Genomic DNA, 13178 nt, shown 5'->3' with positions numbered 1-13178 from the left:
ATGGCTTTGTGGGGACGTCCCAATTTCCTTCACCTCCTTCCCAGAAGATAGGTAGAGCACAGGGTCGCCGTCTAGGGCAGGCCAGCTCTAGTCAGTCAGTCAGACTGCTGAGACAGGTGTTGGTGGGGGTGGGGAGTGGGACAGGGGCTGGGATAGGTGAGTGGTGTGCCCGCCTGGGGGGGGAGGGGGGGTGAGCAAGCCTGGTGCCCTGTGCTACTTGGCAGAGCTCATTGCAGTGGGCTTGCTTGACAAAGGCTGAGATCATCAAATGCAGCTTCTTGCCAGTAGAAAAGGCGCCAGGCTGGTGGTGGGGCAGGGCAGAGGGTGTCCAGATGGCAGTCACAAGAGGGCATTCCATGGGTGGGGGCCCAACTCCCCATCATCCCAGGCTGGCCTGAAGACAGCCAGCATGGTCTGACTGGCAGGGCAAGATCATTCTTCCACCAGAATCCACGAGCCACGATAACTCTGGGGTCAGGTCGAGGTTGATGGAAAAGGATTGGGAGAGCCGGCAGGTTGGGAATCGCAGGTGGGAGTCAGAAGACAGGCTCACAGGCATTGACCACCCCCTGCATCATGGGAAGGTGTGGTGAGACCATAGGACTGTCACTTAGGAGCTATAAAGTGCTGTGTCTGCATCTTAGTCTGCTCTGCTTCTGTAACAAAACACCATAGACTGGTAGCTTCTAAATGGCAGAACTTTACGTCTCATGTTCTGGGAGCTGGGAAACCCAGGATCAAGGCCCTGAGAGATTTGTTGTCTGGTGAAGGCCCATTTCCTGGTTCGTAGATGGCGACTTACTATATTCCCACGTGGTGGAAGGGGCAGCTACATTCCCTTGGGTCTGTTTATAAGGGTCTGCAGCATTAAGGGCCCCATCGCCCCCTAATGCCGTCACTGTGGAGGTTAGGGTTTCAACATGAATGAGGGAGCATTCAGAGCACAGCAGTCGGTGGCCACCTTCGTGGGCAACTGGTACATGCTAGACTCCCAGCCGCAGCTCTTAATCTTTGCAAGAATCCTAGAGATGGCATTCTTTATTTTTTATTTTATTTTGGGGAGGGGGGAATATGGAAATCTTTTTTATTTTATTTTAAAGATGTGAGGTACAATTCAGGACTAGGTATACAAGGGGTCATCATACAGGTAAAGTTTGGGTCTTCCTTTGGTTCCCACTTTGGCTGGTTTGAGATCAGGTATGCTTATTGATGTTATGTGCTTCCCCCGCTCCCTCCCCTGGCAGTTTCCGGCTACTGCCAATCCCTTTCTTATAGTATTATGGTAAATGTTCAGGGTTCACTTATGAGTGAGGCCATGTGATACTCAGTTCTTTGTTTCTGTGATAGATCACTGAGTATGATAGACTCTGAATCCATCCAAGTTGCTGTGAAGTTCGTTCTTTTGTTCTTATGGAATATTATGGCTGTGTAATATTCCATCATGTATATATAGGGATTCTTTTTATCATCCCCGTTTTGTCAGTAGAAACCGAGGCAGCAAAAGTTAATGTCTTGATTTCAAAGGATTCATCTAATAGCAAAACCAGGGTCTAGCCCTTTCCCCTTCCTTGGTGCCTGTCCATGCCAAGACAGTCCTTTCTGCACTGTCTCCCCACTAGGAATCCCTCCCTCCCTTCCTTCTCCCCCCCCTCCATGCTGAGTTCTACCTGAATATTTCCCAGACTCTACACAGATCTCAGAAATTAGCTAAGTACAGACTTGCATCAGGCGCTTAAGCAGTGGCGTCCAGAGAGTCTGTCTAGTTTCATGTTCAATTTTCCAGAGGAGTCAGTGAGTACCAAAGAGGGCAGGGGATCCACTGAAGGATGCATAGTGATTACTCATGGCCCCAGAGCCTCTGTGACTGCAGCCGCCCATCGGCTCTGCCTTCTTCCACTCAGGAGTCCTGAGAGTCACTCTGGCCGGCCCTAAGTGAGGCCGTCTGCCGAGGGTGGCCAGGAAAGTGGAGCCACCAATTTCTCCTGAAGATGCATTCTTTCTTAAGCAGGGAATCGATTTCCACCAAGATACACAAGCTTCCAATGAAGCCACTTACAGGAGTCTGGATGAAGCCCCATGAATCCACTGCCTGCTCGTTTATCTGCCTGGTTAGGGGCAGCCCTTTCACTGGAGGGAGGGGCAGAGGGGTTCGGCCACCAGGCTGGCCCCCGCAGGGGGTGAGCAGGCTGGGGTGGGGGTGAAGACCGCTGGCACACAGGGCAGCACATTCAGACCTGTGCTTGCTCAGTGACAAACTTGCCGTTTCCAGCCCTTGTCCAAAGCTTGATTTCCTCATCTGTAAATGATCTTGAATGTTCCTTCTCACTTTTTTTGATTTTTAGCTTAAAAAGATGTTTTTTCGAGTCAGGATTTAGCTGTGCCATCCAGGCTGGAGTACAGAGGTAAAGTCATGGCTCTCTGCAGTCTCAAACTCCGGGGCTCAAGCCATCCTCCTGCCTCAACCTCTGAGGAGCTGGGACTACAGGCATGTACCACCACACTTGACTAATTTTTAAAATTTTTTGTAGAGACGAAGTCTCGCTGTGTTGCCCAGGCTGGTCTCAAACTCTTGGCCTCAAGCAGTCCTCCCATCTTGGCCTCCTAAAGTGCTGGAATTACTGGCATGAGTTGCCACACCTCATCTCTTTCTGACTTTCAGAAGCAGGATGATAGATGAGGAGGGTACAGGGATTCGTGGGGAGAGAGGAGACTGGATTGGAATCCCAGCTTCACCTTTTTGGGACCCAAAGAAGAGTTATGTGTTGAACTGTGTTCTCCCAGAAAAGGTATATCGAAGTCCTAGCCCATAGTACCTCCGGTACTTATCTGGACACAGGGTCTTTGCAGAGATAATTGAGTTGAAGCAAGGTCATTGGGGTGGCTCTCTTCCGTTATGACTGGTGTACTTACCAAATGGGAAACTTGGGCATAGCGACAGACACACACAGAGGGAAGACAGTGAAGAAACGGAGAAGATGGCCATCTACAAGCCAAGGAGAGGGGCCTGGAATGGACCCTCCCTCACAGCCTCAGAAGGAACCAGCCCTGCTGACACCTTGAACTTGTGATCCTTTGTTATGGAAGCCCTAGCAAGCTGATAAAAAGGGGCACAGGAACAATAACACCTGCCCTGCAGGGCTGTTTGAAGCCCGGTGAGAGAATGCATGGAAGGCCCTTAGCGAGGCCCTTTGCATGTAGTGAGTGTTCAGTAATAGCGGTGGCTGTTAGTTTTGTGCTGTGACCTCCGCCCCAAGACTGGGCCTGCGAAGGTGCCAGACAGAACAAGAAGGCCTTCACTCAGAGCTTTCGGAGAGGACTGGGTCACCTGAGGCAAGCCTTCAAGAGCCTCTGAATGTGGACACGCCAGAGAAATTGCCAGTAATGCGATGCTTGATGGCTCCTAGCTAGATTGGTCCCAGGCCTGCGCGCCAGGGCCGCAGAGCTGAGGGTTCTGTGTTTTTCTGTGCTGGGCGCACTGAGTGTGTCATGCTGCTACAGGTATGTGCGGTCATCACAGCCGTTTGATGGACGTTGTGTCGAGGAGGTGGTCCGGTTGTCAGGGAAGGAGGCTCATGGGTGACCCTGAGCAAATCCTCCTCAGGCCTCTGTTTCCATCTCTGCAAAGTGAAGGGGATGGACTCCCTGGGTCAGGAGCTCCTGAGCGAGTCTGTAAAGTCCTGAGAGTTACATGGAAACTTTGTGCACACACTTGCGTTTGGGGGGAAAGTGTCTGCAGCTTTTATCTAGCTTTGAAGGACCTTGACTTCCACGTTGTCCATCATGGCCACCTGGACAGCCCTTCTGGGCTGCAGGGTCCTGGCAGGCCTGGAGTGCTGGGACTCTGGTTCTCCAGTGGCTTCTGAGACTCGAGTGCCTCACAGTGGCTGTGCTGAGCTGGGGGCAGGGATCGGGAACGCAGAAAGAGCTCCCAAGACCTTCTTGTGGGGAGGCTCCCACTGCCAGCACCTCCTCGCTGCTTTTGCTTTCAACCCTCCTCCTGTCCCACGGGTGGTGTCCCCCTACCTGCCGCCTGCCCCGTCCTGGCCTGACCTGTCTCTCTGCTTCTACGCCGGCCCCACTCCCATTGCACTTGGAGTAAAACCCAAATCCCTTACAATCCCCATCTGCCTCCACCTGTCTCCCAGGGTCATCTTTTCCCCTCCTCTTCCCCCCCTCACTCAGCTGCAACCTTGCTGACCTCAGCACCTCACCCCGGGTGCAGTCCCTGCTGGGGTCCCTTGGCCTGGACCCTTCCCGCCTCCTCAACCACCTGGCTTCTCCTCCCTCACGTCCCAACTCAGACGGTACCTCCTCCAGGAAGCCCGTCCTGACCCCCTTGAAGATGGATTTTGCTCCCTGCTCTCCAGCAGTGCCTTGGTTCGTTTCCCCTTCATGGCATGAACTCGTGTGGAATGAAATATAGATGTGTTTTCTCCCCTGCCAAGATGTTGACCCATGGAGGGAGAAAGGACCCGAATCATATGTGTCAGCATCTGGCTCACAGGAGCATCAAATAAATGGTGAACACACCCGTAAGAATGGCTAAAGAGAAAGGGACCAACAGTGCCAAGCGCTAGGGGGAAGGATGGAGCTCTCGTGTCACTGATAGGAGTGCACAGAGTGGGTGCCCTCGCCTTGGGAAGGACGGCCAGTCATCTTCCTGGAGTTACGCACACTTCTCGCCCATCCAGCCACTCACTCCTAGGCCTTCACCCAAGAGAAGTTAAGATATACATGCAAGGCCTGGCACGGTAGCTCACACCTATAATCCCAGCACTTTGGGAGGCCGAGGTGAGAGGATTGCCTGAGCCCACAGGTTCGAGACCAGCCTGGATAAATTAGTGAGACCTCATCTCTACAATAAATCAAAAAATTAGTCAGGCGTGGTGGCGCATGCCTGTAGTTCCAGCTACTTGGAAGGCTGAGGCGGAAGGATCACCTGAGCCCAGCAGGTCGAGGCTGCGACAGCCGTGAGCATGCCACTGCACTCCAGCCTGGGTGACAGAGTGAGACTCCAACTCAAAAAATAAAATAAAAAACAAATAAATAACAAGACATATGTGTAAAGGCCTGTACACAGATATCGCAGGCTTACTCGATAATGGCCCCAAACGAGAAAAAAGCCAGTTGTCCATCTAGAACAGGTGAACCCTGCCGCGCCCCAAGGAGCAGGAGGCTCCCAAGAGGCAGTGAGAGAATCCAGTTCCTCGCGTAGGGGCACTGTGGAGCACAGGTGATTCCTGTTTGGGGAGGGGCGACCCAGGGGACCCAGAGGTTGAAGCAGCACCTGCATTCCTCTCATCTTCAGACTCCCACTCGGGTCAGAAGCGTTCAGCTCTTCTCTGAACGTCACAGTTTGTAGTCACATGTTGAGCTTGCCTGATTACTTGTCTAGTGTCGTCCTGCCCCGCACAGTGCCAGGCTCAGCAACTCGGTGTTCCGTAGGGAGGTTTTGAGCACACGGGGGCTGGAGAAGGAATAGGCAGCGGGGGGCCGGGTCCCTGGGGACAGCTTGCTGGGTGCCATGCTGCCTGCCTGGCCAGGGACCCACCGTCTGAGAGGACCCCGCCCTGGTGGTGCCCATGAGGCTGGATTCTTGCAAAACGCCAATTAAGACATTTGACCCAAATTGGGATAAAAGCCTTCTTTCCTGTGGCAAGTTGAGCTAATAATACACATCTATTCATAATTTATGAGGCCTCGTAAGTGGGAACAATTAAGGAAAGGCCTGGGCAAAGCCTGTTTTTCTTAAGCTTCGCATATGCCTCTTTTTGTTTTTCGAGACGGCCCCTCCCCTACCTGCCATGAGACTGTATCATTTTTGTTACTGTTATTATCATTAGTTGTTATATTATTGGATGCTGGTGTTTACTGACCGTGTCCTGGGTCAGGCTGTACCACTGCCTCTTCATGGCAACTGTGTGTGAGGCAGACACTGTCCCCGACTCACAGGTGAAGGAACTTGCCTGGTGCCTGAAGCTGGGGAGGGGTCAGACCCAGTTCCACAGGCCTAGGACCCACATCTGGGGAGGGGACCGGCCAGCCCGGTTCTGTCAGGCCCAGGGTCCGCAGCTGGGGGAGGGGTCCAACCCAGTTCTGCCAGGCACAGGCGGGCCATCTTGCCACTGTGGAGTCCTGTTTCTGTTGGCCTCCTGACCCGGCTGCCCCTGAGTCCACCGGGCAGCCCTTCTGCTGAGGACGCTGTCCAGCTCAGGAGGCCAGACTGGGAACATGATCGCGCCCTTCTCTGCAGGTCTGGGGCAAGGCCTGAGAACTTGCATCCCTTCCGGCATCCCAAGTTCCCCGGTGCTGCAGTCCTGGGACCACGCTTTGAGAACCATTGATGCCGAACAGTGCCGCCCAGAGACTGCTGCGTCTTCCTCCTGCCCCACCCCTTGCTGGCGGCAGGTTCATGGCCTTTCAGACCTTTTCTGGGATGTTAGCATCCACCATATCCTATATGGAGAAATGCATGGTTTGATTTTGTCTCCTCCTCCTTGCATGCGTGGGGTCACGTGCTACCTGTGAATGCCCAGGTCTCACTTTTATTTGCCGTGTATGGAGGACGCACAGGTGTGCCTCTCTGTTCTCAGCAGCGCTGGAGTATTTCATGGTATGGAGGCTTTGTGGTTTTATTTACCTGGTGGTCTTCCAAGCTGTAGATGTTACAGATATTCCCGTAAAATCCCTGGGAGCACGATCAGAGCCTAGCAATCACGCAATAATATTAGTCATTGTTTTTGCTGTTTTTGTTTCATTATTAATATAGAGGGATCATTCGCTTCAAGAAATCCCCTTTGAAAGGTGGGGCAGTTATGTAAAGAAGCAGCTCTATTTATAGGCTCCAATAAAGCTTTCAACAAAACAGTTCTCGTAAGAGGAAAGAGGTGCGTGTGGGCAGGGCCTTGAGGGATGCGTAGGAGTGCAGAGGAGAGAGCAGCAGGGGTCTGTACTGCTGGGGCCTGGCTTCATGGCCTGTGAATTCGACCATTGCGAGGGGTGGGGCAGGCCTTTCCATTTTTTGTCACTTGGTCCAGATGGGCAGCATCTTGAGTAAGAGGATCCCTCCTTGGGTTCAACCGCCCAACTCTGATCCACCTCCCTCTTGTCTCCTCAGGGCGGGGGACCTGGGGAAGAGCAACTCTGCGCCGACTTTCCAGAGCTCGACCTCTCCCAGCTGGACACCAGCGACTTCGACTCGGCCGCCTGCTTTGGGGAGCTGCAGTGGTGCCCGGAGAACCCCGAGTCCGAGCCCAGCCAGTACGGCTCCGAGGACCCTGAGCTCTTCCAGGTATGTCCTCTCCAGTTCCCGCCTCCTGCCCACCTTCCGCGCCTGCTCCTGTAGAGAAGCCCCCCGCCCCACCAAAGCCCCAGGGCCCTGTCTCTTGTGCGAATGAATCACCCCTCCCTGGCCTGCACGACTGCCTGGAAAGTGGGGCTGGGGTGAGCTGCTCTCTGGACTTCCTGAGCAGAACCCAACTTTTCACAGGCCAAAGGGGCTCCAAGCCCACCCTCGTTCCCTGTGTATCTCACGGACCCTCTCCCCGCCCTCTGAGGCAGGTGCCATGATTTCCCCATTTTACAGAGGAGACGAAGGCCTGGAGAGGTTCAGTCATGTGCCCAGGGCAATACCTGGCATCCCTGCCTCCTGGCCAGGACTTTATAATTTCGCCACCGCTGTCACGAGAGTGACTGGCTTTATTGAGCAACTGCTCATGTCTGGATTGTCCCTGTTTGTGTCTGTAAGCTTCTTTTTGTCTCTTAGCAACTCACAGTCATAAAATACAGGTACCTCCACTTCCTCCGTTGGTGCTTCAAGGGTCTTCAACAAGAGGTGGTGCCCAGGGCACTGCTCAGGCCTCACCCAGCCATGTCTTGGCAATGTTTCCTTAAGAAGTTCTCTCTTGTGGAGTCATATAATGACGGGATTTGCTTTGGAGTAAAGCAAGCTCAGTGTGGGTGTGGGTGTGTGTGTGTGGGCAGGGGTGTATGGCCTGGAGGGTGACTTAGCTGGTTCTTTCTTGGAATTTTCTCCCTCATGAAGATTGGAGGCAGAAGCCACAGCTCCCTGTGCCTTTCTGGCAGTACAGGAATGGCACAGTGTGTGCCAGTGCTGTGGGGGTGTGACGCAGCGTCCCTTCAGAGGTCTCCTATGAAGTGTGTTGTTCCTTCTAGACATGTTCATCGAGCCCCCGGTGTCAGGCCCTGTGTCCATCAGCGGGCTCCGTGGTCCACTGGGGGAGATGCACCCTGGCTCAGTAAACACATGGACAGATATATAAACACTGACACTTGTGACCGGGCAGAGAAGGACGTAAACCTGGGACTGGAGAAGGGTCACACGAGAGTAGGGACGGCTCTCTAGGCCCTGGAGGCAGAAGTGCAGGGCCACGGAGCAGGGAAGGGGAGTGGTGTTAGGGGCGTGGATGGCCAGAGGGTCATGGCTAGGGGAAAGTGGTCGGAGGTCAGGCCGGAGAGGATGGCAAGGCCAGCTCACTCGGTCTTATGGGCTGTGCTGAGGAGTCTGTATTCTTCAGAAACGGTTCTAACCTGTAAGTTGCAAACTACTAATAATCCATGTTCCAGTGAGAAAAGTGAAGTTCAGAGAGGTTGAGTAAGCTTCTTTTTGTCTCTTAGCAACTCACAGTCGTAAAATACTGGGCATAACAGGCACTTAGTATTTCTAGAGTGAGCAGGTGTGTGGTCGTTCTGCCATAATTTCCGGTGTGGCCTTGGGCGAGTAGCTTCCTTTGGTCGGGCCTCAGTTTCCCCGTGTGAGGAATGAGAAAGGAACATGGACTGGTTTCCGGGACCTCAGTGAAGGTCACAGCTAGGAAGGATCTAGGACTAACATTGATTCCCTTTGCCAACCCTGTGAGGGCCTGTGGGACTGGGTCCCGGCTCTGTTCCAAGACCCCTCTTTCTTATGTGAACAGTGGGGCGATATCTTTGCCGTAGTGCCCCTTTTCTCTGGGGGTCCTCCAGAAAGTGCCTTCGGGGCACAGACAGCTGCTATGTAAAAGGGGTCTGGGTGCTGCCTGGAGACCACCCTCCTAAACTGCACGCCCTGCCCCCCAGAGGCTGGTCAGATCCACCAGCCGTGGTTTCCCGCACAAGTGAGCTTGGGGCAGCTCGCAGGCTCCCAACCAGCACAGAGTTCAGCCCCATGACTGGCAGAGCTGCCAGTCCTCTCCTTTGTAGACTGCACACCTGCCAGCTGTTTTGAGGCTTCCCTAGACACCCTCTGCCTGTGGTCAGGGCCTGTCCCCACACTGTCCACCATCGCACGCTCTGAGTGTAAGTTGTATTTACCCTGTGTGCAGTTATGTATCCCTGGAGCTTTGCTTGAGCCCATCAGAGAGTCAGGGCTGGATGGTCATAACCCTTCTCTACCCGGTTCACATGTTGCCGCTCTAGAGCTGGTGGTCAGTCATGCCTCCCACTGCACACGTGCTTGCATGTGTGTGCTCGTGTGGAGTGTGCATGTTGTGTACGTGTGTGTGTGTGCAATGCATGCACTCATGAGGTGTGTGCTCATGTGTGTCCATGTGTGTATGCTCGTGAGGCGTGTGCGCAGGTATATGCATGTGTGGTGGTATGTGCACACACATGCTCTTCATTCGCCTCTGGGACCCTTGTGCACGGTAAGGACTCAACCCACGTGTGTTGAATGGAGGAGCTGATTGTGACATCATCTTTCCTGACAAGGGCCAGACATGACCCTTTCCAGAAAGCTCAAGCATGGAATCTGGCCACAGGTTCTCACCCTCCTAGCACCAGCTGCAACGCCTTCCTCATGGGGCCCTGGGAGTCCCAGAGCCTCGCTGCCTGTGCCCGAGCTCTGCTTCAACATTCGGATGGCACCGTTGCTGTGGGAACGCTGGGAGGGTGGAGACCCAGCTAGTTACAAGGGTTGACGGGGACGGGGATGGGGACATCACCTTCCATGTCTCTGTGTGTCCCAGAGTGCTCAGGGCTGGGCATAACGGGCACTTGGTAAGTATTTCTAGAGTGAGCAGGTGTGTGGTCGTTCTGCCATAATTTGCGATGTGGCCTTGGGCAAGTGGCTTCCTTTGATCAGGCCTCAGATTCCCCGTGTGAGGAATGAGAAAGGAACAGGGACTAGATCTGTGGTCCTTAACCTGCTGGAGCTGGAGCTGGAGGAGAAGTCATGGGGTCCTTTCAGACTGGGATGGGGTGGTGGACCTGCTCCTGAAAAATGGGGGATGGGGAGCAATTTCCTGGTTTCCGGGACCTCAGTGAAGCCCCCCAAATGGTGGAGGGTTTCTGTGCGTTCTTCCAGCCCGAGAGCCTGTGTCTGCTCTGTGACCTTCCCTCAGGCCACTCCTCACGGGAAGCATTTTCTCTGATTCCTGAAGGCGCCTTTCCTCAGCTTGAGATCAGCTGGGAAGGCTGGGGGCGGGCCCGTCTATTAATATCCCTTCCTCGGCTGATTAGCTCTCCATTAATTTGCACTCTGTTTCTGAGCCAAGCAGGAGAGCCGCCTGATGGCCCAGGGAGAGGAGAGGGCAGCACAGCTCCCAGGATGGACTGTCCAAAGGTGCAGTGGCTGGCGTGAGCGGGGCTGGCCAGTCCTCCCCGTGGGGTCAGGGCTTCTGGCCCGCCCTGCAGTTCAGAACTGAGCAGCCCTTAGCAGGGTGGTGGAGGCTTTTGTTTTGACCCAACCTAACAGGTGCTGCTCCTGTGTTGGGATCTCCACCATTGGGGCCTCAAGTCAGCTCAGCCTAGCACTCAGAAATCTGTGGGCTCTGAGTCCTAGTTTCCACCCTTGCCTTGCCGTGTGACCTTGGAAAGTCCCTTTCCTGGGGCTTTCTTCCCTATCTCAAAACCAGAATGGGCCGGATGTGGTAGTGTGTGCCTGTAGTTCAGGCTACTTGGAAGGCTGAGGCGGAATGATAGCTGGAGCCCAGTAAGCCAACATTGGGGTGGCCGTGAGCGCGCCACTGCACTCCAACCTTGGCAACAGAGTGAGACTCCAACTCAAAAAAAAAAAAACCAGAATGGCAAATCAGCTTCCTTGGGAACCCAGCTGTGGCTGGTTGGTGGCTGTCGCCTGGACCCTAGTGACAGGGGAAGTGCTGGTGTGGAAGGAATTGGCGCTACAGCAATCCTCAGGACAGGGAGTGGTAGCATGCATGCCACACTGACATCCCTGGTCACCAGGGGTTCCTGGGAGCCCTTCTGGCTCCGATACTTGTGATAATTCACAATGCTCTGGGCTGTCCGCTCATCTCCCTGGGAGAGAGAGAGTGTCTCTGGCTCATGCAGTCCTGATGACATGCTGATGACTTCCCTCTAGAATCTAGTCTTTGAGACACCAACCTCGGTCTCCTGCCATTGTCCATTTCTTGGTTCATTTAAAAAGAATTTTTTTTAATAGAGATGGGGTCTTGCTATGTTGCCCAGATTGGTCCCAAACTACTGGGCTCAAGCAATTATCCCATCTCAGCCTCCCAAAGTTCTAGGATTCCAAGCATGAGCCACTGTGCCCAGCCTTTCATTTTTACTCATTGCATCTGCCGCTGCCTCCCTTGCCACAGGCTCTGAGCCCTCTACAGAGCTCTGGTCACCACCTCCAGACTGGCCTTCTGGGAGTCCTGGGAGGGAGGCTGGCCAGGGAGCCTGTCTTCCCATGTCACAGGGGAGGAGTAAGCCCCGAGGAGGGTAGCAAGTTGTCCAAGTCTGTTCGACAACCGAGCCCCACGTGGTTGACCCCAGGCGCAATCATTGAGCCACAAGTTCTAGGATCTTAACTCCCCGTCAAGCTAGATGTATTGTTCTGGGAACAGGATTGGGAGTCACCTGAGGGTCAAAGGGAGACTCGAAGGTGGGCGTGAGGGGACAGCTGGGTGAGCCCCACTGCACTGTCCCGTGGCCCTGGGTCAGGCCCAACTAAAATCTGCTTTTGACCTTTCTTTATTCTTAGCTCTGTTCGAAAAATGACAAGGGACTTGTTCTCTGCCCGCCGTGCTGCCCTTCCAGTTACTCAGCTGCAGCTCCCGCTGCGGGCCTGGAGCAGCTTGAGTGCAGCCAAAGGCCGTCACGAGTTGAGGGTCTGGGATGAACTTCCTGGAGGAGGATGAGCAGCCTGACCTGGGATGGGGAGTGCGGGGAGGTGTCGCGTGACAGACGTGCCTTCTGCCAAGACAGCAGGGGCCTGGAAGCAGCGTGCTCTCGCAGGGGCCCTGGGCATGCACGGGCCCTCCTTTTAGACGTCAGGCCTCAGGAAAGGCAGAGAGCCGTGATTCCCCAGGCCTGGGCACTCTTTCCAAGTCCTGGCACTGGACTTCTCTTGCTGATTGCCAAAAGACAAGTTTCTGAACTTCCGCAGGTCTCTGTTCGTTAACTGCATGTGGAGGTTAGAGTCGTGGTCCCCACAGAGAGGGGCAGTCCTGGGGCTCTTGGGGCAGAATTGTCAACGTCTTTCTGCTCCTCTCTGCTCCGCTCCGTGACCCTGGCCTTTGATTGGGTTTTCCTCTTCCCAGACCTCCCCTTAGCCCTTTGCCTGGCTGATGTCCCTCAGGCCTCACTCCACCATGGCTGCTTTCTCTTCCCTTCCCAGCCTCCCTCACTCTCTGAGGTGATCTTGTTCGTTTGCCTGCCAACCCTGTTCTCCACTGGTGGGTTAGCTCCAAGGGACAGGGGAATTTGGAGGGTCGCTGGGGCCCAGCTCAGAGCCGGGCACACGTAACCATGCAGTCGGGGAAAGAGGAGAGGAAGAAGGAGGAGGAGTTGCCGCCATCACCCGCTGTCACCATCATCATCATTATAGGAATCATGGCAGTGCAGTGGCAGTGGTCTTAGTGGCAGCTGTTGTAGTGGCAGTAGTACCAGCCTGGCTGGTAGCGAGTGTTTATGGTGGTGGTGGCCGTAGTGTTGCCCCTAATGGCGGTGGTCATAGCGTTGGCCATAGTGGTGGTGGTCGTCGTGTTGGCTTTGGTGGCGGCGGTCGTCGTGTTGGCCGTGGTGGCAGTGGTCGTAGTCGCAGTGGCCCTAGTGGCAGCCGCCATAGCCATTGTGGTAGCTAGTGGGTTTTTTTTTTGTTTTTTTTGGGGGGGGGTTGGAGTCTCACTCTGTCGCCCTGACTGGAGTGCAGTGGCCACTCCCGGCCACCACAGCCTCGACCTGCTGGGCTCCAGTGATCCTTCTGCCTCAGC

General features: G+C 54.5%; 1 protein-coding gene across 1 annotated transcript in view; it reads left to right on the top strand.

The window, feature by feature from the left end:
* Positions 1-4611: 4611 nt before the first annotated feature.
* Positions 4612-13178, top strand: part of PPARGC1B (PPARG coactivator 1 beta) — a gene marked incomplete at its 5' end in the record, with an annotated part of 30462 nt that continues 21895 nt past the window's right edge. Inside the window, 2 exons of the mRNA XM_021713942.1 lie at positions 4612-4620; positions 7118-7291. Coding sequence (XP_021569617.1) covers positions 4612-4620; positions 7118-7291 — 183 coding nt within the window. The remainder of the gene's footprint in view (positions 4621-7117; positions 7292-13178) is intronic.

Source organism: Carlito syrichta, unplaced genomic scaffold (assembly GCF_000164805.1).
Source record: "Carlito syrichta isolate Samal-C Ts95f unplaced genomic scaffold, Tarsius_syrichta-2.0.1 Scaffold305012, whole genome shotgun sequence".
Taxonomy (NCBI): domain Eukaryota; kingdom Metazoa; phylum Chordata; class Mammalia; order Primates; family Tarsiidae; genus Carlito; species Carlito syrichta.
This window is presented reverse-complemented; position numbering and strand designations above follow the sequence as displayed.